Consider the following 21628-nt stretch of genomic DNA (forward strand, 5'->3'; position numbering starts at 1 on the left):
AATCAAATATGCACTCCCATTCAACCTAGGCCTGTGAAACAAAAATCTACGCAATTCGAGTCATGCTTTCATTATTAAGACTAAAAGATTAAAGCCGAGAATGGTAGAAAAGCACGTGAAAGAAGTTAACGGGGAAGCCGATGGCGGAAGTTTCACGTAAAGCTTAATTGGGGGCGGGGTTTCAGAAAACTTTTCTAGAAGCTCGTTAACACGGACTAGAAGTTGAATTGCTACGATGAAAAAAGGAAAAAAAATCCGTCAAGAGATAACATCAATGGTTACTCCCATGATTTCATAAAATATTGTACATGGGCATTTGTTGTTGAAGTTACTTCAAAATGCCGGCCCGGTTCGGGTTCAGCTTCAACTGCTATATGTCATGCAGCCTCCGAACGAACTGTCAGGCTTCCCTCGTTTATTCTGGAATAGTCGAAGTAACTACAATTCCGCTGATTGGATATTTTCAGGTTTGTACGTATGTCTACCAAAGACTGCCCAATAACCAGAGCCAAGTATAGTGGGCCCGGCCCCTTAGCGCACGTTTTCCAGCCTCGGGTGGCATTCGATGCTACCCTGCTGCCGTAGCTCCTCAAGTCTAGACAGGGGCTTCTGAAAAGATAGACAATCTTTCCGAGAAACAATGGGAGAGTGTCACGGCAATCCTCTTAGTGCGGCGACTAAAAAGTTATTTATTGGACAGAGCCATCTAAGCGCGATGGAGACCAGCCGGACATCCAGCGGGATTGATCCCTATCTTGGTATTCGAGATGCCTGATCCCTCGTTCTATCGATGCCCGTATCGACTTCGGTAGCTTAATTGATGAATTCACGAATCATCTTTACAAGGGTGGCTCCACTCTGAAAGGGCTCGTGGGTAGTCCGTCGCTTCGAATACTCTCAGTTCCAAGGTCAAATCGCAAATTCTGAAACTTCCCCTCTCGACCTTTGCCTCCGCGGTGCTTTCTTTTGGAAGGAGGATTTGCTTCTTCTTTCATGGTGCCGGCTTGATCTCTACGCCGCATAGTGGGAGATGCGACGGTGAGAGTGAGAGATTCGCGACTATTTTATCACTGAGCTCACAGCAGCCATCTTGATAAGTCGGTCCGGCGTGAAAAGAGAGCTAGCAAGAAAAATCCGGTAATATCTTCAGAATGGGCTCAACAATGCACCTGGCCGGTCCAAGTCTGGCGATTTTCACAGTCTCTATCGTGATGATGGTCGTTTCTATCGTGGCCGTTTCGCTCAGGACCTTTGTGCGACTTTACATCGTTCGAGCCTTTGGCTGGGATGATGCCATCATGCTGGCAGCGCTGGTAAGTTCTTTTTTGACGGCTAGCACAGAAATCATGCTAATCATTTTGCAGGTATTATTTGTGGTGTTTGACGTGTGCTGCTTCATCGGGGCAATGAATGGGCTTGGCCGAAGTCGCACCGATTTCACAAGTTATGAGGGCTATAGAACGGCTCTTCTGGTATGTGCTAATCATTCTAAAGATATTTTGAGATTTTGCTGCTGCAACTCATCCCACGTTTCTAAATACTAACTATCATGGCTTTTTCTAGTATTGGTGGCTATGTCAGATTTTCTACACCTGGTCATCCGCACTAGCCAAAATATCTATCGCCGTCGCCCTCCTTCGATTAACAGTCAAGAGAATTCACCGCATCATAATCTGGAGCATCATCGCTCTAACAATCGCCGTCAGTCTTATGTTTTGGCTGGTTATGCTTCTTGATTGCCATCCGATTTCCTACTTTTGGGACTATGCGGACCCTTCAAAATCAGGCACCTGCATGTCCACCACTAGTTTGGTCAAAGTTGCATATATTTACAGCTGCTTGACGATTGTGTGCGATTTGACGCTTGGCTTACTACCTATTTTCCTCGTCTGGAAGCTACAGATGAGCCACCGGACGAAGATTGCAGTTGGAGGAATTCTCAGCATGGGCGCGATGTAAGTGAACGTTCCATGATCAATATCCAAGTTGAAGAGACTAATCTTAGTGAAACAGTGCGAGTGTTGCGGTCATTGTGCGAATCCCGTACCTCCACTTCTATGCCGATACCAATTTTCTCCGTAAGTCTTTGATGGAAGATGGCCAGCACTGCGGTGGCTTTCCTTTTGATCGTATGAGCTATGTGCTAACCTTTTTTTTCCAAGATTCTACATTCCAAATAGCCATCTGGTCGGTCGTAGAAACGGGTCTCGGAATCACGGCTAGTAGCCTATTCACTCTCCGTCCTCTCTTCCGCTGGCTTCTCGATGAAAAGCTATCATATGGTCGAAACTCACGCAGTGCTGGAAGAGGATATAACAAATACCCGCTCTCAAGTCTTAACAATGATGGTTTGAGGGTTTCTCCAGGAATTCGGTCTACGAACAATCGGTCTGGGGGAGAAAACAGGGTGACCAATACTGTCACGATTCCGCCATCGTGCGATTTCATCACTGCTAATAGCAGCGAGGAGGCTTTGTACCCCGATACAAGCCCCGTAAGCTCGAGAAACTATGTCACGGTGCAAAGGACCTTTGTACAGACTATTTCAGAAAGACCAAAATAGGTTTCGCTGAATGGTTGTACCTAGTCTGACTGTCATGAGTTCTGTCCTTATTTTATTTAATAATGAAAATAATACACGACATATTACTATCCCTGAGACTGTATTCTTTGTCCTTTTTGAGGCGCACAGTCACTTAAAACTTCCAAGGTTGTCTATCTACGCCGAGGAAATTGTAATCATCTCTAACCATATAGATCTATCAAGAGTGGAAATTTCAAGGCTTCTAACGCCACATCACATTTGAATAGGATGCCACGAACAAATTGTGATACTACGAAAAGTCGCAATGCTACCAAAAAGGCGCGGCGCCACGAAAATATCGTGATGTTGTAATGCCACGAGAAGATCGTATACCACGAAAAGATCTTATGCCGCGAAAAATTCGTATATCGCGAAAAACTGTATACTAAGAAAGCCGTTGATACCACAAAAGAATCTGGATGCATCGTATTTTAAGAACATCTGTTGACCATTAATTGTCTTGCGCGACAGCAAAATGGCGCGAGGAGGTCACGGGATGTGTGAGTGATGCTGAAATACTGTAAGGATATTTTTTAAATGTCTAGTATATGTAAGTGATACAGGAGTAACTTTCTAGTACTACATCATCCTCTTAGGGCATATTACATCGTAGTCTAAAGATAATATTGCAACATATGCGAGAATCCCTTCACATAGGATATGAAATGAGATTACTTACAGTTATAATAGGTGCACTAAGATGCTTGTACTCGCTCTCGTCGCACATACATACAACAGGTGTCACAGGTGTCATTCCTTAAGAGTATAGCACTGCTTCTGCTTAATGACATAAGGCGTTTGATATATCATCTGTAATACAGTTTAAGTCAGATAGTATTAGGCTGGGATATCACGAAAAAGCCGTGAAGCAACGAAGCAACCGTGATGCCAACGACAAAATCGGGATGCCAACGACAAAATCAGGATGCCAGGAAAAACAGTGATACTAAGAGAAACGGCGATACTAGGAAAAACAATACATGAAAAAACGGTGAGGCATGAAAAATGGTGATGCCAGGAAAGCCTCTGCCTGATACAACGAAAAAGTGTTTAACCGAAAACACCACCCCATCACATCCTTTCATCTGCTGATTTAAAACATCTACAAGTTAGATGTGTACACAGTGTTAATATCACCGGTCACGATCATCTTGATGTTCACATAGTCGTCAATTCCATACTTGCTGCCCTTACGGCCCATGCCGGAGTGCTTGACACCGCTAAATCTATAAAAGGTTAGTAAAACTAAGCATCAATTCTTTTTGACAGGTGAACTCACGTTGCAGCAGAATCTGAGATACCATCGTGTTGATCGCAACCATACCAAACTACAGTCTCTCAGACACTCGGTATGCCCTACCCTGGTCGCTTGTCATAAGGTAGGATGCGAGACCAACCTCGCAACTGTTTGCACGGCGTGCGACCTCGTCCTCAGTCGAGAACTTGGCAAGTGCTGCAACGGGGCCAAAGGTCTCTTCGTAGGCGATCTTCATCAAACCGTCCACATTGCCCAGGATTGTGAGTTCGTGGAAGTTCTTTCCAAATGAAGGCAATGGGTTGTCACCCAGAGGCACAGAAGCGTTCTTGCTGACGGCATCGCTGATGTGCTCCTGCGTCTTGACCACGCCGTTGGTGAGTGGGCCATGAGTTGAAGCTGCATTCTGACCGTCACCAACTTGGAATATCTTCGTCTCCTCCACAAAGTGCTTGCTAAACTACTCGTAGATACCCTCCTTGATGAAAAAAACGATTTGCACAAACAAAGTTTTGTCCAGTGACCTTGAGCATCTATTCTATTCGCTCTTATCAAAGCAAGCTTCTCTCTAATCTGAGAAAGCTCAGTATTCGAGTGACAAGTCGATCTAAATCAGATCATCGCTCCCTTTCGCTGTATCTTTCGTCATCACGCTCATGAAAGTACTCCGAGCCCGGACCTCCTTTCCCCAGACAAACATCAGTGTCGGAACTAGTGACAGCACTAGCGATACAAAGGCAAGCAATGTGCTTGCCCAGTTTAACCCAAGGTTTTTGTACATACTGAATGTTGCCAAGGGCAAGAAGGCAGAGAAGATGTTTTCCCCAGTGGCAACAGCTCCCATCGCACTCCCAGCGTAGTGGCTATACGCGTCTAAATCAATCTAAAACTATATATATTAGACAAGTAGATATGGACATAGAGGCTTCTAATAACTTCCTCGAGACGAGTACCGTTTCATTGTATAGTACTGTTGCTCTTGCAGACCTAGCCTAAGCGGTGTGATGTGTCATGAGCCCTACATCGGGGGTAGGCCGCTAAATAGGGTGGTGCTAGACTGGTAAAAAATTAAATTTCGCTTTCTGACTACGGGGGATCAATAGTCCGCCCCAGTCAAACTCAAGGCTCAAGTGCTTACAAGGAGCGGCCTGAGGGGTCGTAATTTTCCTCCGTGGAGAGCGAACCTGGGCGTCAAACCACATTTTCGACATTCGCGCCTGACTATTGACGAGCATTCTATGACGGTGCTGTGCCAATATTTCACGTGGATGGATCGACATTAGTACTCTAGGCATCAGGATTCGAAAAAAAAAACATAAAAGAGAGCGGACTGTGCCTCTTCATCCTCCTCGTATTTTCCCTGTTACGGCCCCCGTTTGATTAGTACCCGATTCACATCCTCGACAATGTCTATTTCTCAGATTGGCGGATTGAATCTATACATTGGAGGGTAAAGAACCTATTTTGAAGCATAACAAAGACGATTCAACAAGCACTAACTAAATAACAGAGTACTTGGGCTACAACAATCCATTGAAAATGCTAGAATCACACATGTTCTTTCCCTTGTCCATGTTGACCGGTACTTCAAAATGATATCGAACGCGGATCCCGACTTCTTCCAAAAGAGGAATATCAGACATCTTACGATCCCCGTGGAGGATTCCGTCAACCAGGACCTTCTCCGGCATTTTCGCGAGACTAATGAATTTATTCACTCGGCTCTTACGCATGAAGGAAGGGTACTGGTCCACTGGTTAGTTTGTCGAAATGTTTCTGACACTGAACATTGACTTTTGATTTCACTACTTTTGCATGGTAAAGCTGACAGAAAAAAACCGAATTCGAACGATGCAGCGGCCTAGGTGTGTCACGATCAGCTGCCATTTGTATAGCCTACCTTCTCTATCGGGATCCGACGAAACTTACGCCAGATACTGCATTGACTCTTTTGCAGCGAAGTCGGTCAAATTGCCAACCGAACGAGGGCTTTATGAAGCAGTTATGGCTCTTCCATCAGATAGGTTGTTGTTTAGACCCGACAGACGACGAGCTGTATGATAGTTGGAAGAGAGAAAGGCTTGATGCGTTGCGCCGCTGAAAGGCTCTACAGAGGAATATTGAAATCGCGCTAGTTTTATTGTTTCTTCCAATGGTTGAAGGCCATTAGCTTAACGAAGAGCTTCTCGATGAGGTTCAAGTCCGGAGCAAAGGTGGGCAAATATACCGGTTTTACGTTAGCTTCCGAGCACTTCTATTCTATTCAGTTGGAGTGATGAAAAGACGCGCTGTCTTTGACATCACATTTTGTTATGGGCAAGCTGCATGATGTACATGTTTTCACTGATAGATGAAACACAATCCTGGTAATAATTCTATGTGAAGTTGGCAAAGTTTTCATGCGCGTTTGTATTCCCCAGCCTGTTAAACCTAAGAAATGTTGACAGCAGCAATCTCGTTGTCCATGGCAGGGATCAGCTCGATGCCAGTGACCTCGGATACCTTAGCCAGGACTTCATCGCTGTTCCAGGCGCCACATGTGAAGTGAGCTCGCCTATTGATGGTATTAGCAAGTTGTCGCCCAGGGAAAGAAGTTGAGGACAACTTACGCGGATCCCATTCCACGGACAGTGCTCTTGACAAACTCAGACATGTAAAGGCAGTTATCCAGTACAGGCTGGCTGAAGATCTCAGCCCTCATCTGCTTGATAGCTTCCTCAGTGAAGAGGTGGGATGGCGCGGTGACAGCAACGGGAGAAATACCCTGTCCCTCAAGGCCGATCTCCATGGTGTAGATCTTATTGGGAGGCTCATAGCACAGGTGTTTCTTGGCATCAAAAGACTGCTTAGTCTCAATTTTGGCCTCGTCCATCAGGAAATAAAGAATCGGCTCAGTGGGACGGGTTGCACGCCATGTGGTCTGGCCAACATGCTACACCTTGGGCGCCACAGTTGGGGTGATCACTTGAGTAGCAGACATTTCTTCAAAGGGGATGAGAAAAGTATGCTTGTCAAGTTGACACTTTTGGGTTTGAGTACGATTGATGAGAAACTTGTCAGATGTTATATTAAGGTTATTCATAATGTTCAACAAGAGGCACATGATCATTCTAGAATGACACCTAACCCCGGACTTGGGATTCTTTTGGAGGAGAGAACCTCATGTCGGATGAAGCACCCGAGGGAGGTTTCCTGGAGAATTCGAATGTTGTACATCTGGCTTGTGCCCCGATCCTGTGATTGTTCTACATGCAACATCGAATTTTCATATTCTTGGCGGCATCACCATTAGGTCCGAAGTTTACACTCGATATCGGGTTATTCAGATTTGTCGGGTTCTCGGCTAAAGCCCGGTAAATAAGCTTTAGTCCCAACATACATCCAAGAACCTTAAGCTCTTCTCGTATAGGCGGAATGGATCTTCTGGGGAAACAATTCAGTAATGAGCAACGCATCGCTAAACCCAACGTATTTTTCTGCGGAGACTGGTCTTCATCTTTACTATGGATGACGATTCACGTATCGTGACTGGACTGCCCTTCACATTCGCTGGGCCTGGGAAATTAACAACGGCCTCTGAATTGGCAACCATTCAATATTGTCAGTTTTCACTGGTCCATGAGAAAAGACATATTTATGACTAATGATTTCGCAATGCAGCGTAAAGAAAGACCAGAATTCCAATCCCCAAAGTCCTTGATTGGAGCGACGACGCATCAAATAGGGTTGGAAGCGAATACATCATCATGGAGCATGTGACTGGTGTCCAGCTACTGCGAAAATGGCCTCACATGTCGGGGGGTCAGAAAGTGCTATGTATTGCTGCCCTTTATGAAAAGCTGAAACAGATAGTTGGCCTGGAATTCCCCACATATGGAAGCATATATCCTTTCACTTCATCTCTGGACTTTCTCTCCAAAATACAGCTAGAGACCGGTTTTTGCATCGGGCCTCACTGTGGAACGAGGTATTGGGATTGTGGAGACGACCGGTCTTATCATCATACAGTTCCCAACCAAGGTCCTTGTGGGTCCATTTTGATCACAATACTTGAGAGAAGGAGTACTAACACATGAGATACAGGGCTATCTCTAACTTCTTTCTCTAACGGCCTTATCGATGGCTGGTCTTTCCAGGCTCCCAGCAAGAGGCTCCCCACTACCAAACCAGCCACCCTACCAAGGCTCAGTCCAAACGCATTTAGATCTTCTCAACGATGGCCGTACGCTACTAGACGCAATATCCACGGACAAGCGTGCCCAAAAGGCAGCCTTGCCAACCCTATTTCATCCAGATCTACACAAAAGAAACATATTCGTTTCAGACACCGACCACAATAACAACCCGCATCATCGATTGGCAGTCGTGCAGTATTGCACCAACTTTCTGGTATGCAGATGAATTTCCGGACTTTGTCTCTGATTCATCCTCATCCTCACCTTCTACTTCGGAGATTAAGGACAGTGATTTATGAGCAAAAGCGTTTTGATGCTTGTATCCAATATCACACGCCTAAGCTCGGTCGTCCGCGATTAATGGATGAACGCATATTTCGTCCTTTCAGATACTGCTACCGAACCTGGAAGGACGGTGCAGTTGGCTTTCGACATGAGCTGATTGAAACCCGCAAAAACTGGATGACTCTTGGATTTGCTGATTCTTGTCCATTCCCTTTACCACCATCTGGAGAGATACCCCTGCATCGAAAGCGATACTGGTGTTTCGAGGCGGCTCAGGACTTGAAGCGTGATTTATCTAGCTGGCTAATTGTGGAACCGATGGGTGGGTGCCTCCTGAGCACTGGGCAAATGCGAAAGCGGGAAACGTAGCCATGTTCGAGGGGATGTTGCAGGCGGTACTAACAAATAAAGATGTGGACGATGACGAACCAGTTAGGGATGAAAAGGACCTCCGAGCTATCTGGCCATTTGATTTACCAGGGCAATGAATGCTTTTCATGGAGAGAAGATTCGACTTTGGTGATAGCATATATTCGTGTACACATGTAAGATCATAAGAAAAGCCTAAAAGCAACAGCAGAGTAATAAAACCATTATCCAACGCCTTTAATCATGACTTTGCTCGTAATCCGGTCGTATCGTATACACAATTGCAATTTTCCCCTGTGGGTCTTTACAAATCGCGGTCACGTTCGCGTTCGTTGCGGCTGCTGCTAGAGCTCGGCGGCTCGTATGGCGGAACCGGGGAGAACTCTTCCGTGAGAGTATCCTCTGATTCTTGCAGCGCATTTGCAGTAGCTTTTGGTTGAGATAGGGTAACTGACGGCTTGCCGTTTGCTTCGTCGTCATCAGAGTCGGTGGAGTATGCCTCGTCCAGGCCATCCAGCAGAGCTTCTCGCCGGTGAATATCTTCTTCATCATCAACTGTGTCGGGTGCGGTGTACATGTCGTATGAGAGGGGTTTCTTGATGAAATGGTCGATGATGTAGTACTGGATAGCGTTCATGATGACAGGGAAGAGGAGCATGACAAAAGCGATCTGGATTGCGGTGTTTCCTTCTGTCCAGCCTAGTGCCCAGTCACCGACTTTGACGATGAAGGGGAATAGATTGATCAGGAAGAAGACGCAGAATTTCATGCCGAGGAGACCGATAAAATATATCATTGACTGCTTGAGCCACCATAGTGCTCGGGGTGGGTGGCCGTAGTTTCCTGATTCGATGGATTCGGGTGGGTTGGCGAGGGGTGTGTAGAAGGCTAGGAAGTTCAGGATTCGGAGGATCAAGATCAGGATGGGAATACCGAGGGTTGTCTGTTCCGGGAAAGGTATCAGTTAGCGACCTTCTTCATCAAAGTTGCCTAACAGTGTTTGGCTCACTCACGTCGATTCCCAAATTCAGCAAGTAGAAAGAGCACGGGTTCGGCTTGTACATCATTCGAATCTCAAACTGGCCCGCCGATATCATGGACATCAGGAGATTCGCCAGATGAAGCATCCCCGATCCAAAGACTTGTTTCGACGCATCAAATGCCCACACTTTCAGTGGCCGCTGGGGCCGTTCCCTCCACCGCTTGTAGACCAACGAGAGCAGCGCTAGTGCACCCAGAGCTACCTGGACAAGCAGAGAGAACGGTCCAAGAAGTTTACACTCCCCATCGTCGCCGCTTGGATCCTGGTCTGGCGGAGGAGCCCCATGGTAGTACAGCATGTGTGATGAGGGTGACGGCGATGCGGAGGTGCTTAGGTATGATGCCGGACCGGGCGGGGCAGTCGCAGCGATAAAAGATGTGGCCGCGGTGGCAGCGAGTGACAGAGCGGTGGCAGCAGGATCCATCTCTGCTTGAAGCATTTTTCAGGGCAGGCGAAAATCCGGTTTTGCCCTGAGGACGGAAAAGCGACCTGCGCTGTGATGGGGTCGTGGCAGTGTAACGTTCGGAGGCTGGAATGACGTGGGGGGCCAGACGGGCCTATTCAGTGCCGAGACAGCGAGTCATCGGCAGGTGACCTATGATAACAGGAACTTCGTATTGCTTGCAAGTACCCGAAGTTCGAGAAGAAAAACGCCTAGAGCACGACCAGCGCGGATGGGAGAAGGCTTCGATGTAATGACGCCGAAACCTTGGAAGGTCGTCGTGAGCTCTGCCTAGAGGCGGTGTCGGCCCGATCTTCTCCTCCCCGCAAAGGGGATCGGCGCGGCTAATCCTTGGCTGTGCTTGGCTCTGGTTCTCAACCTGCGACAGATTCAGGGTCTAGGATCTATATCTGGATGTTTCTGAGGATTGAAGATTTCCGGGTAACCTGTTTCTATCTCCACTGTAAATCAATGTCCCCCGTTTACATACCGTACGTCGCTAAGGGGTCGTTAGTAGCGTCTGCCAAGATCAGAGACCCGTCCTTTTGCAGCTGAGTGGGGACCTCGTCCTTCAGTGACGCAGTCTCAGCCTTATGAGTTAGACCTTGTCTATATATTGGAGACGTGGGAGGTACGTTTTTGAAATGTTTTAAGTGTTGTTCCATGGGCGTATTACAGTCGACTCGTTGCTGGCGGGCAGGTTATCTTCAGTCGAATGCCTGTTAGTGTCAGGTTATATATATATAGGATGTCTTGGAACCCAGCATAATTCGACACTCCCAACTACAATTCGCCTAGCATGCCTTTAGACTGCTGAATATCGGTATCGGGCTTACATGAAGGATATTATCGTTGCTTCGATATCACCCATCAGCATTTTACGACTGGAAAGAGCGTCATCTGATGTGGCCCATTCTCTACAACGAAGGTTTGTTTGCTGAGCGAAGTGGGGTTTCGTATTGATGACGAAGTAGAAAGTGAGAATCAAAACATAAACATGAAAAGATAAACCAATTCCATCACTCGGCAAAGATGCTTCGAGCGATAATTCCACCAGACGATCATCGAAACTGGGATTTGACCCATCGAACCATTTCATCACCCAAAGGAGTCGTCAAGAAAGCAAAATATCCCGAGGGAATAAAAAAGAAAACATAACGCCGCTAACCCCTCAAACCATCCCAGGAATCAACGTAACAGGAGATCCGTTCAACACCATGCGCAGCTAATTGCTTGCAGAGGGCATCATTAGAGTCGACACAATTCCACCAACCTCACTCTATCCCATGCTGCTGTTTAAGTCGTTCCAGATTTTCTTGTCTTTCTTGGATATCCTCCTTTGAGCGGACCATCTTTTCTGGCTGGTGGTATAATACTAAACGGAGTGTGTCAGTTTTCAGGGTTTCATCCACCATGGGTGATGCGCGAGTTGCCGCTGCTCCGGGGTGCCACACATACCGACCAAGTATCTGCTCTGGAAGTTGAAGCCATTGAGCTTATCGCATGCCTGCTTGGCGTCGTGTACGTCCTCGTAGACTACGAATGCTGTGCCCTTTGAGTTATTGGCAATGCCTTGACGGATTTGGCTGCAAGGGAAAAAAAAGCAACAGGTTAGCGGAGGCTCCAAACGGCGCAATGTAACGACCACGCAAAGCTCACCGAATAGGCCCGAATTTCCCGAACAAGTCAAAAAGTTGCTCTGCTGTTACGTTGTAGCTGTTGAAGAAGACGTCAGTGTGCTGTTCATCGGGTTTGCTGTGGGACTGTATTTGCGGAAGAGATGTGGGCGAAACTTCCGATCAACGGCGGGAGCGCGGGCGGCGGGCATGCGTACCTGAGGTTCTTGACGAAGAGAATCCTATGAGGAAAAGTTGTTAGTACAAACAGCTAAACATAACTAGGACAAGCGAGAGAACAGAGCCATCATCTTGTCTGCGAGTGATGGGTGATGGTCGATGGGCGCGGAGCCCGAGTGCGGGAGGGGCATGAAAAGGATTCAGCACATACCGATTTGCTTCGGGGGCGAGCTTCCGGCTCATTCTTAGGACAAAGGAGGTCCAGTAAACGGTTGAATAGAGAGTTGAAAAAAGGTGTCGAATACCCGGGGTATCGAGGGCAAGTGGTGGTTCCAAGAGACGAGCAGCGCAAGACGAAGGAGAGACACGCCAGAGAGAAGCACGAGGTGGGCTTGGCACAGCCATTTGTGGCTTAGCGCACACCTGAGGCCAACCAGATGAGGTAAGCGTCCTTCTGCCTGTAACCATACATGACAATAATACAGCACGTGCCGCCAGCTCCTTCCGGTCTATTTGGTGGGAATCCCCGCGATCCTGCTGTTACAATTGGTATCGGACGGTATCAGCGACACAGCTCGGCGAAGACGCTCTCGTCGCAAGTCGAAGCTCGGGGCCGCCAACGGGCTCTTTCCGACTCTTCCCAGACACAATCCAGTCGCGAAACACATTTCAGTCTTGTACAAGCATCAATATCGACTTGAAGGGAGGGTCAAACACACCAAGACACTCCCTCCGGCTACAGCAGCTGGTTCCGCGTCCCCATACCTTGCGAACGGGCTCTCGACCGACCTACCAATCCTCCCTCCCTCTCCTACCGCGACTCCGTCCTGCCCTCCTCGCTCTACCAAACCCACCCGGAAACGCTTCCATCCATTCGTATACCCCCCGTTCGACATCCAGTTTGCAGGATCTGATTCCTGCTGACTGGATTGCATTCGATCCGATCTCCTTTCCTGCCCGCGGGTTGCGGCGCGACTCCCTCGGCGCCTTTGTCGACCCGCCGCCCTCGACGCTCAAAACCCCCTCAACTCCAAACGCTTCGCCGCGACTGGCCTCGCCTCCTCGTCGGCCATCTCCTCCGCCGTCCTTAATCGTCCCTCGAGCATCGTCGTTTGTCTCACGGCCCTGTGTGCGCATGTTCTGCCACCAGGAATGACACTCCTTTCCTCTGCGACGGCCTCTCGCTAGTCCGTGTGGTTCATCATCCCCGCTTTGCACCCACTTCGCCGCAAAGTCGCATCTCGTCGCACCTTCGACCCTCTCCCACCAACCCCGTCCCGCGCGCCCGACGCTCGTCGGAATTTGCCAAAGATGATGAGCGCAGCATCTTTTATGATGCCCGTGGGCGAGCGTCCCCCCGCAATACCGCACTCCGTCGCCTCCGAGACGCGCCGTCGAGCCCATCACACCGTCGACCGCTGATTTTCGAGCATCATGGGCCGAGCGCGGTATTGCACGATCTGCTAGCCTCGATCATGATCAGCGTTCGTCAAATCATGCCCGGATCCCCCCGCAGATGCTGGTTCTCATCACCGGTCGGGTCATGGCCGGTCAAACTCAACCATCGACACACTTGCGACGATCGCCCTAGCAACAAGTCCTACCTTCGCGCCTCTCCCACCTCGACCATCCTCCCCCAATTCTCGATCCACCGTCCCATTATTCCCTCCCGAGCCTCAAAATGCCGAACGACCCGCGAAACGGCCCCGATCGGAGCGGGATCCCTCACCGTATCGTTCTTCCTCCTCTTCCTCTCGGGCAATGCCACCGGGCAATCCCCAACCATCTATCCTAGACAGTATGAAAACAGATGCCGAACTGTTACTGAACTTTGCCCGGCCTGCCAACTTCCAGCCCAGCGGCCATCATACGAAACGAGTCAGCATCGACGAATCTTATCACCTGCACAACAATCTCTACGGAGGTGACTCGGGACAACATAACCGAGTCGGATTTCCTTATGCTGAACATGGTGGCTCTCCGGAGGATATAAAGCTCGCGTACCACCACTCGGAGGATCACATTCCGCTATCACGTATGAGATCCCGTTCCGATGGATCGGCATTTCTGTCGCGCCCGGCAATCCGTGGCGTGCGGCCCACCACGAGCGCAGGTACACTCCCCTCCATCGTCTGGGAAGAAGACAACGAAGACGCTGCTCCAACGACAGAGGTGTCACGTTACGCGGGATACGGAGAATACAAACCACTTGGCCCTCAGCAGGAGCCCCATGGTCCCCACTCAACAATGGATTTGACACCCAAGGTTGAAGATGAGGACGATGGGAGTGATACAAACCAGGCAAGCTGTGCTGCTTGTCATATGATTCGTATTCCAATGGAGCCGGAAGAACAGCAAGAAGAAGATACGTGGATTGGCTGCGACGGATGCAAGCGCTGGTTTCATATCGTCTGCGCTGGCTTCAAGAACGATCGAGAAGTCCGCACAGTCGATAAATTCATTTGTCGTAACTGCCGATCCACACATGGGCAAACCACCTTCGTGCGAAAATCGTCCCGAGCTCGGACCGCAATCGACTATGCTGGTCTCAACCAGGGTGTAGTGAAGGCGGCTTCGGATTCGATGGAGCACCATTACCTCGAGCCTATTCGTCAAGGCAAGATTCGATTCCTCCCCGAGAGCTTTCCCAGGATGAAGCCCGAGCTGGTCACTGCCGAATATTTTGAACGGGGAAACGGGTGGGCAGAGCCGGTCGTAATACCTGCTGCATGGAACACCCGGGAACCCGTCCCGGAGCTAGACGCAGAGTTTGAGTCTCTCGTGCAAGAAGCCTCCACCCAGGAGATGTTCGACGATTTGCTTGAGCACCTCGAAGAACATGAGACGCCCCTTCGAGAAACAGTTGACTGTGGACAAGACCAGCTGGATATGGTCATTCCCCAAGGGCTGACCGTTCGTGCCGTGGCTGAACTATATGGCCCGGAGGAACGAGTCGAAGTGATCGATGTAAAGTCACAACAAGGCGAGGACAAGAGGTGGAACATGCAGAAGTGGGCCGATTACTACGAAAGCAACGAGCCAGACAAGCCAGTGCGGAACGTCATCAGCCTGGAGGTCTCCCAGAGTAAGTTAGGCCGACTCATCAGGCGACCCAAGGTTGTTCGAGATCTTGACCTGCAGGATGCAGTCTGGCCAGAGGAGTTCAAGGCTATTGGTGACTACCCCAAGGTTCAGTTCTATTGTCTCATGTCCGTGGCCGACTGTTATACCGACTTCCACATCGACTTTGGTGGATCTTCAGTATACTATCACATCTTGAAAGGGAAGAAGACATTCTTTTTCATCCCGCCGAAAGACAAGCATCTCAAGAAATACGAGGAATGGTGCAACTCCCCCGCCCAAGACTCGATCTTCCTCGGAAACCAGACGAAGGAATGCTATCGCGTGGATCTGTCCGAGGGCGATACCATGTTGATCCCTTCGGGATGGATTCATGCCGTCTGGACTCCGGAGAACAGCTTGGTGATTGGTGGCAATTTTCTCACCAGACTTAATTATGGCATGCAAATAAAGGTGCTCAACATTGAGAAGGAGACAAAAGTGCCCAGAAAGTTCCGCTATCCTTTCTTCCAAAAGATTCAATGGTACACGGCGTTGCGATATTTGGAGGATGATCCTATTCCCCAAAATGTCATGGACGCATTCGCGCAGGACGAAAACTACAGATTCCACCGGCAACACCCTATTTACTATGAGTTTGGGGAACTTGCCAATCAAGAGCCTGCGGGATCACCATATTTCAATGCTCGATTCTATTCCCAGGCCGAGTTAGAAGGACTGCCAGAGCTGACCAAGTACCTTTTGCGGACAGCACTCATCGCCAGTTCTTACAATGTCGAGGGTGTCACCGTTGATGCTCGTAACGCTGTCAGACGATCCATCCCGAAAGGCGTCGTCGAGCCTGTGAACATGATCAGGAAGTTTGGCATCTGGGTTGCCTGGAAGCGCGGTAACGAGAAAGCACCACAGTGGACTCAGCCGGGCGTTATTGAATCGAACCCCAAGGTATCTCTCAATGAGAAGAAGTCTGCTGGGCGCCCGAGCCGACGATCCGAACGCAACGTCGACAGCCAGCGTACTTACGCCGAACGACAAGCAGTACAACGTCCATCAGATGAAGTTGTCAGCACACCTGCCCCCCGGTCAACAACAACCCGCCCGTATACCCGCCAATTGAAAGTACCACGCCAGTGCCGGCCGCTTTCCTTCCCGAGTTTGTCGCTCGAGAGTCATCTTCCGCCTCTAAGCCACGAACCGCTCCACGCGGATCTGGTTTAGGACCCAAGCGCGTGGCCTGTGATGCATGTCGCAAACGCCGGATACGTTGTCGTCATAAGGATGAGCCGAATGACTTGGGCATGCTGGGTGGGCAGTTGGGCGTGAACGGCTTTGGGCCTGCATCAGGCCTCAGCACTCCGTCCTCTCTGGCGCAGGACGCCGTTTCCGCATTGAACTCATTAGCGGCGATTGCTTCTCAAGCGGGCTTCCAGAGCAATGGCGTCGTTGGCTTCGATCGATTCGATGGCTCTGGCAAGTTCCACTCGGCAGTCATGGGTACGTCGACGGCTGCTGCCAACCGACTCCACGATTTGAGCCCCGATGGGGTGAATGGGGGTAAAAAGGGACGTAGCAAGGCGTGTGACGACTGTAGGAAGAGCAAGGTAAGTCCTATTGATGTGAAAGATCTCCCGTCTAATGATTTGATGCTAACCTTCGTATCGAACAGCGCCGTTGCATTCATGACGAGTACGGTAGAGTCGATCCAATCAAGGCACAAGAACGTTCCAAGCCTCGTGGAACAGCCTCCTCAAAGCGACCTCGACCCAACGATGACGACTCTGCCCCTGCGCCAGCCAAAAAGACCAAGCAGGAGAGCACATCCCCCATGACGCATCCTATGGATTTCGATGGGTATGCCGCTACTGCCGTTGTCTCGCAGGATATACCGGCCGATGTTACCGCATACGATGCTATAAACCACCTTCAAGCTCAGCCCAGCAACGTCACTGAGGTGGTGACTGTCGGCCAAGCCTTGTACGCCTCACCTCCAGTCCACCATGTCGATTCGCTAGACATCAAGGATGCAAATTCTTTGTCTGCCCCTTCCAAACCAACCACGTCCTTGGTGTCACCTCCCACGTCGCTGGCCGACGAAATGGACGTGGTGCAGGACGGCGAACCGCTCGCATCAGTTGAAGGCGAGGTATCTACTGCTCTTCACACACCGAACTCTAGTTCTCGGCACTCGTCCCGTCAGCCTCGACATGTCGAGCGTTTCATTCCAGAAGCTACTGCCCCTCGCCCCTCGAAACCAGCGATGCCGTCTACTGCACGCCGGACTACGCCTGGCCCATCATCGTCGGCTAGGAAACCATCATCTCGACCTTCTTCCTCACATGCTAAGAAGAGCTCACCAATGGTTGAGAAGCGCTTCGACCGCCATGCCACCACCTCCTTGTCCCCGCATCAATCTAAACATGTCAAGCATCGCATCGAAGATGATGCGGATGCCGAGAGTCTTCGGCTGATTCGCGAGCTTCAAGAAGAAGAGTTCGGTCTAAGAAGAAGACGTGGCTGAACTTGAGATGGTGCTCTCGCAATAAGGACTTCCTTTTCTTCTTCTTCTTCTTCTCTCTCTTTCTTACCATCTTTCCCCATTTCCTTTCTCAGGTCTTCTTTTTTAGTTCATCGCGACTGGTTGTTCAGGATATCATTCTAGGAATTGGGTCTGGAGATTCGGAGTTTACATATATTTATTCTTGCTTCTGCAGGCGTTTTCATTAGTTAGGGCCGGATGGAGTTTTCATGGGTTTCTCCCATTTGAGTCATTGATGATATTTTTCATTCCGATTGCCTGCGTGCATGGGCTACTTTTACTTTTTCTTTTCCACCTTGAATCTGGCTATGGCCTACTTGCTTCTCTCATGGACTTTTTGTTCTCCTTTGTTTTTTCTTTTCCGATAATTCTATAACAGAGTTTTATATGGACGTTCGTCTTAGTCCTGGTTTACTACCTTAAGTTTGATTTCGTATACTGGTTATCTTGTTTACTTTGTCAGTTGTTGTTTGAATATGACTGGTGTCTTCTGCCTCAGAGCCTTAATTTTGTATGGATTTTGGCCTTTGCTCCTCTTGTCCGTGGCAAGCTTGCCTGGTCCCCGTGCTTTTGGCTAGTAAAGTAGACATGACGAGGACGAAATTTTTAACTCTTTGAGTAATGGATTTGGAACAAAGTCTGCGAGATGAAAATCCCACGCTCTGTATTTATTCCATGACTCGACATCTATATACAACTTCCTCCGTGACTCTAACAATCCAACCTCAATTTCCAGTCCACCAAACATAATCCCCCGTCTCCTCCGCCGTATCAAACACAAGCAGCGAACTGCTATTCTCCGGTCTCTCAGGCCAGACATTCAACAAACCATCCCAAATTTCGACATTAGAATACTCCACCTTCGCACCCGGCGCAGAATACAACGCGACACCTGTACTATCCTCCCGACTAGGATAAATCCGAGTAGTAAGAGCGAAGCGCTCATTGACATAAACCTCAACCAGCGAGCCATCGACGAAGATACTCATCTGGATAGACTCAGTCGTATTCTTGCCGTTATGCTGGCGCAGAGTGTAAGGCTTGAAATAGCCCTCATGCGTGGAATTAGCGAACTTGTCGATCAGAGAAGAATGGCTGCGGTCCACGGCGATACTGTTGTTAGAGGGATTGAAGAAGATGTTTGTGTACTCTTCGCGGTTGGGGGAGGCGGCGATTGTGATGCCTGCGAGTCCGGTGGTGTGTTTGATTTCCACGTTTAGCTGGTATGATTTCGAGAGCTTGGTTGGGAGGTTGATGTTCTTGGATTTGCAGGGGTACTTCGTGTGTGTTGAACCCTTGCGAAGACCATTGACGACGTCTGCTGCTGGACGGACACCAAGCGTGCTGGCGGTCCAGGTGCTGTTTGCGTTGGGGAAGTAGCGTGCGTTTCCGGGAGCTGTGTTGGTAGCGTTGTGGATCACGTTTGGAGTATCTTTGATGAAGAGTTCTCGGGGTAGGGCGAAAGATCCTTGGTAGCCTTGCTGGGTGATTGCGAAGTCGTTCATGTCTTCTGGGGCCCAGCCCCATTGGATGCGGCGGTTGTTTTTGGTGTCGTTGAAAGTAGTCAGCTGTGAGCACGTTAGTATCGGAGAAAGTTCGCCAGTGGTACCTCAACGAAGCAATAATCACCGCGTATAGAAGACCCCAATCACCTGCACCACCAGAGACGGGCTTAAAAGCAACGCTTCCATTCTCCCTGACGGACAATGTCCCCTCATTCCACAAGGACCATCTCTGCTGGTGGAAGCTCACATTGCCACCCTCAGCACCCATACTGACAAAGTACCGATCACCAATGGAGTAGAAGTTTGAAACCTCGAAGTTAAACCCATAGCTACCTGTCTCCTCCAGAGAACCAAGAGTGGAATTCTTCTCCGGCTCCCAAAGAGCTCCCAAGAAAGTCCAGTCCGAAAGATCCGAAGCCGGCGCGCGGTATAGAGGTATACGAGGACCAACATCCTTGATACCGGAGCCAAAGACGGCATACCAATGAGGCTCTGTCAAATTGAGGAACGAATCCATCTCTTGCCAGGGACTGAAAAATGGATCCCGCCAGCCGGTGATGTTCCAGTTTGTGGGAGGCTCGGACAGAACTGGGTTGTTCTCGTACTCTTCCCAGGTAACTCCGCCATCGGTAGAGTAGGCCAGACTTTGACTCTCGGTACCCTTGAGGTAGGGCTTGTTCCAGGAAGTAGGGAGACGCGATACGGAGGTGTAGAAGGTTAGGAAAGTTCCGTCGACTCCGCCAGTGAGATTGGCGGAGTGACTGGTTCCTGAAAAGATACCCAGATGATTGTATAGAGGTGGGTTGTGTTTGCTAGTCAGATTGGTGGTGCCAATTGATTGCGCTTGGTCGTCTTTCCAGGCAGGGATCCCGTCGTTGGGAAGATGGTCCACATCGGTCCATGTAATGAGGTCTGGGGATGTTGCGTGTCCCCAAGAGATGTTACCTAGTAAGTTCATTTGGTAAGTAATCCATTTGGAGTAGTTCCTTCTGGAAAGAGATCGTACCCCAGTTAACATGGTTAGGGTGGAATTGGTAGTGTAAGTGATAGAGATTCCGCACTGGGTCGTACATCGGTCCACAGGGGTCCTGATCAGCAGTTAGCAGCCATATCTTCTTTGCGATTCCTGTATTTACTCTCCGATCTTCTTGATTGGAACAGGTTCATACATTCATCCACCCCGCAGGGGCAAGGAAATGCGAGGTCGGCCTCCATCGAGTGAAGAGGGTGTTGTTCGACAATTTGTCAATCATATCAACCGTGAGAGATTGTCCCCATGCTTGCGAGGTGCCCGCACCCAGCGCTACCGCCGTAGCAATTGTGTTGGTCTTCATGATTGCTATTTAGCTTCAATGAAAGATTTTGCGAACCTGGGGCTAGTCAAAGTGTCAACACCCTGCCTTATATAGAATTCTGGGGAAAATAGAGTGCCTAGCAACTCCGGATTTTAATCGCCACATTCTCGGGTCTCCATGCATAAAAGCAAACTCAACGAGGCGCAATTTGGCAGGATGCTACCATTTGAACGCTAAATAATCCCTCAACGTGGTAATTTCTGGGGTTGTGACGAGTTAACTGGGGTTAGGTTGCCAAGAATGCAGTGGCTGTCGAATAGAAATGACGCAACCGGCCGAGAATCTCCCCGGAAAACTCCAGCAATTCCCCGAACTTTAATCCATTGACCAGACACCGATGCACGTCGGCATCCCGGTGGATAGTATTATGGGGAACTTGGTTTAAATTCTCCGAGATGACTATGGGGAGCCGAAATTACTCCATGCCCCGACATCTTATGAATTTTGTGGGGATTTTACTGATTCTAGAGGGACGGGAGAAGAAGAGGAGGATGTTTACCCTGCAGGAGAGAATATAGAGAAAGTTCTGTAGCCCCCGGGCCTTCGCAATGGGGAAATGTTTCAATGATGTATGCTTAGTAGAGTTTGACTCAAACATTCTGGAATATTCGCTGCCAATTGCATGTTTAGCTAGTAGCTATATTGCTGGAAACTATAGTCGATGACTCCAGGGCTTTCTTCAGCACATCTTTGTGGAAGCAATGTAGATTTACTAAACCTGGTCAATAATACCAGCAAAGAAGCCAAGGACCACAATTTCCGAAAGTTTGAACTATTGATTGTTTTGCTGAAGCTAAGAGAGATGATTCAGACCCCGAAACTTTCGAGGGACAACTTCTGTCGACTAGGAGACGGGGAGCACTACTCCCCGAGAATAACTCAAGGGAAGTAAATGAGTACCCAGCAGGCTTTTCCTTTAAACTCTTGGCAACGATCATACTAAGGATCATCCTTGGTATCCGAACTCTTCACTATAGTTACCCACCAAATCAACATGAGATCTGCTAAATATTGCTAGAAGTCAGGTCGTAAGGAAAACGTGTTCTTACAGGCCTCATGCATATTTACTTTCAGCAAAATTGAGTACAAGGGACGTGATACACAGAAATGGTTCATAATTCGAAATATTAATCAAAACAAGTCAGCGTCATCTAGCTCCTAGACAGCTGTACGAACAGGGCAGAAATATTTTCATAAGTCATT

At 49.0% G+C, this 21628-nt stretch overlaps 8 protein-coding genes across 8 annotated transcripts; 3 read left to right on the forward strand and 5 right to left on the reverse strand.

Annotated features, from left to right (window-relative positions):
* Window positions 1–1151: 1151 nt before the first annotated feature.
* Window positions 1152–2563, forward strand: N7473_012946 (uncharacterized protein; the record flags this gene model as incomplete). The annotated part of the gene is made up of 5 exons (XM_057158885.1): window positions 1152–1313; window positions 1365–1472; window positions 1564–1955; window positions 2014–2078; window positions 2163–2563. The coding sequence occupies 5 exons, from the start codon at window positions 1152–1154 to the stop codon at window positions 2561–2563; spliced, it is 1128 nt and encodes a 375-aa protein (XP_057002839.1).
* A 1123-nt stretch (window positions 2564–3686) lies between these two features.
* Window positions 3687–4620, reverse strand: N7473_012947 (Succinate semialdehyde dehydrogenase; the record flags this gene model as incomplete). The annotated part of the gene is made up of 4 exons (XM_057158886.1): window positions 3687–3810; window positions 3864–3876; window positions 3945–4299; window positions 4519–4620. The coding sequence occupies 4 exons, from the start codon at window positions 4618–4620 to the stop codon at window positions 3687–3689; spliced, it is 594 nt and encodes a 197-aa protein (XP_057002840.1).
* A 1649-nt stretch (window positions 4621–6269) lies between these two features.
* On the reverse strand, window positions 6270–6711 carry N7473_012948 (uncharacterized protein; the record flags this gene model as incomplete). The annotated part of the gene is made up of 2 exons (XM_057158887.1): window positions 6270–6393; window positions 6449–6711. The coding sequence occupies 2 exons, from the start codon at window positions 6709–6711 to the stop codon at window positions 6270–6272; spliced, it is 387 nt and encodes a 128-aa protein (XP_057002841.1).
* Window positions 6712–7342: 631 nt separating this feature from the next.
* On the forward strand, window positions 7343–7915 carry N7473_012949 (Aminoglycoside phosphotransferase; the record flags this gene model as incomplete). Its single annotated transcript, XM_057158888.1, has 2 exons — window positions 7343–7439; window positions 7533–7915. The coding sequence occupies 2 exons, from the start codon at window positions 7343–7345 to the stop codon at window positions 7913–7915; spliced, it is 480 nt and encodes a 159-aa protein (XP_057002842.1).
* Window positions 7916–8972: 1057 nt separating this feature from the next.
* Window positions 8973–10149, reverse strand: N7473_012950 (STIMATE family protein; the record flags this gene model as incomplete). Its single annotated transcript, XM_057158889.1, has 2 exons — window positions 8973–9611; window positions 9682–10149. 2 exons carry the CDS (start codon window positions 10147–10149, stop codon window positions 8973–8975), a joined length of 1107 nt encoding a protein of 368 aa, XP_057002843.1.
* A 1277-nt stretch (window positions 10150–11426) lies between these two features.
* N7473_012951 (putative pre-mRNA branch site protein p14) lies at window positions 11427–12353 on the reverse strand (the record flags this gene model as incomplete). Its single annotated transcript, XM_057158890.1, has 5 exons — window positions 11427–11527; window positions 11611–11738; window positions 11812–11868; window positions 11987–12010; window positions 12160–12353. The coding sequence occupies 5 exons, from the start codon at window positions 12351–12353 to the stop codon at window positions 11427–11429; spliced, it is 504 nt and encodes a 167-aa protein (XP_057002844.1).
* Window positions 12354–13709: 1356 nt separating this feature from the next.
* jhd1 ([Histone H3]-lysine-36 demethylase) lies at window positions 13710–17547 on the forward strand (the record flags this gene model as incomplete). Its single annotated transcript, XM_057158891.1, has 3 exons — window positions 13710–16182; window positions 16248–16630; window positions 16696–17547. 3 exons carry the CDS (start codon window positions 13710–13712, stop codon window positions 17545–17547), a joined length of 3708 nt encoding a protein of 1235 aa, XP_057002845.1.
* Window positions 17548–18219: 672 nt separating this feature from the next.
* N7473_012953 (glycoside hydrolase family 32 protein) lies at window positions 18220–20433 on the reverse strand. Its single transcript, XM_057158892.1, has 4 exons — window positions 20240–20433; window positions 20077–20158; window positions 19195–20015; window positions 18220–19133 (listed from the first exon to the last, which is right to left on the reverse strand). The coding sequence occupies exons 1-4, from the start codon at window positions 20402–20404 to the stop codon at window positions 18291–18293; spliced, it is 1911 nt and encodes a 636-aa protein (XP_057002846.1). The 5' UTR covers window positions 20405–20433; the 3' UTR covers window positions 18220–18290.
* Between the last annotated feature and the right edge of the window lie 1195 nt (window positions 20434–21628).

This window comes from Penicillium subrubescens (genome assembly GCF_028828155.1).
Source record: "Penicillium subrubescens strain IBT 31985 chromosome Unknown utg000011l_segment0_segment0, whole genome shotgun sequence".
Lineage (NCBI taxonomy): Eukaryota > Fungi > Ascomycota > Eurotiomycetes > Eurotiales > Aspergillaceae > Penicillium > Penicillium subrubescens.

Coding starts and splice junctions, on each gene's coding strand:
- N7473_012953 (XM_057158892.1), bottom strand. CDS start 20,404: ATGAAGACCAACACAATTGCTACGGCGGTAGCGCTGGGTGCGGGCACC. Junction 20,159..20,239: donor CCCCTGCGGGGTGGATGAAT/GTATGAACCTGT, acceptor ACTGCTGATCAG/GACCCCTGTGGACCGATGTA. Junction 19,134..19,194: donor ATTGGGGTCTTCTATACGCG/GTGATTATTGCT, acceptor ACGTGCTCACAG/CTGACTACTTTCAACGACAC.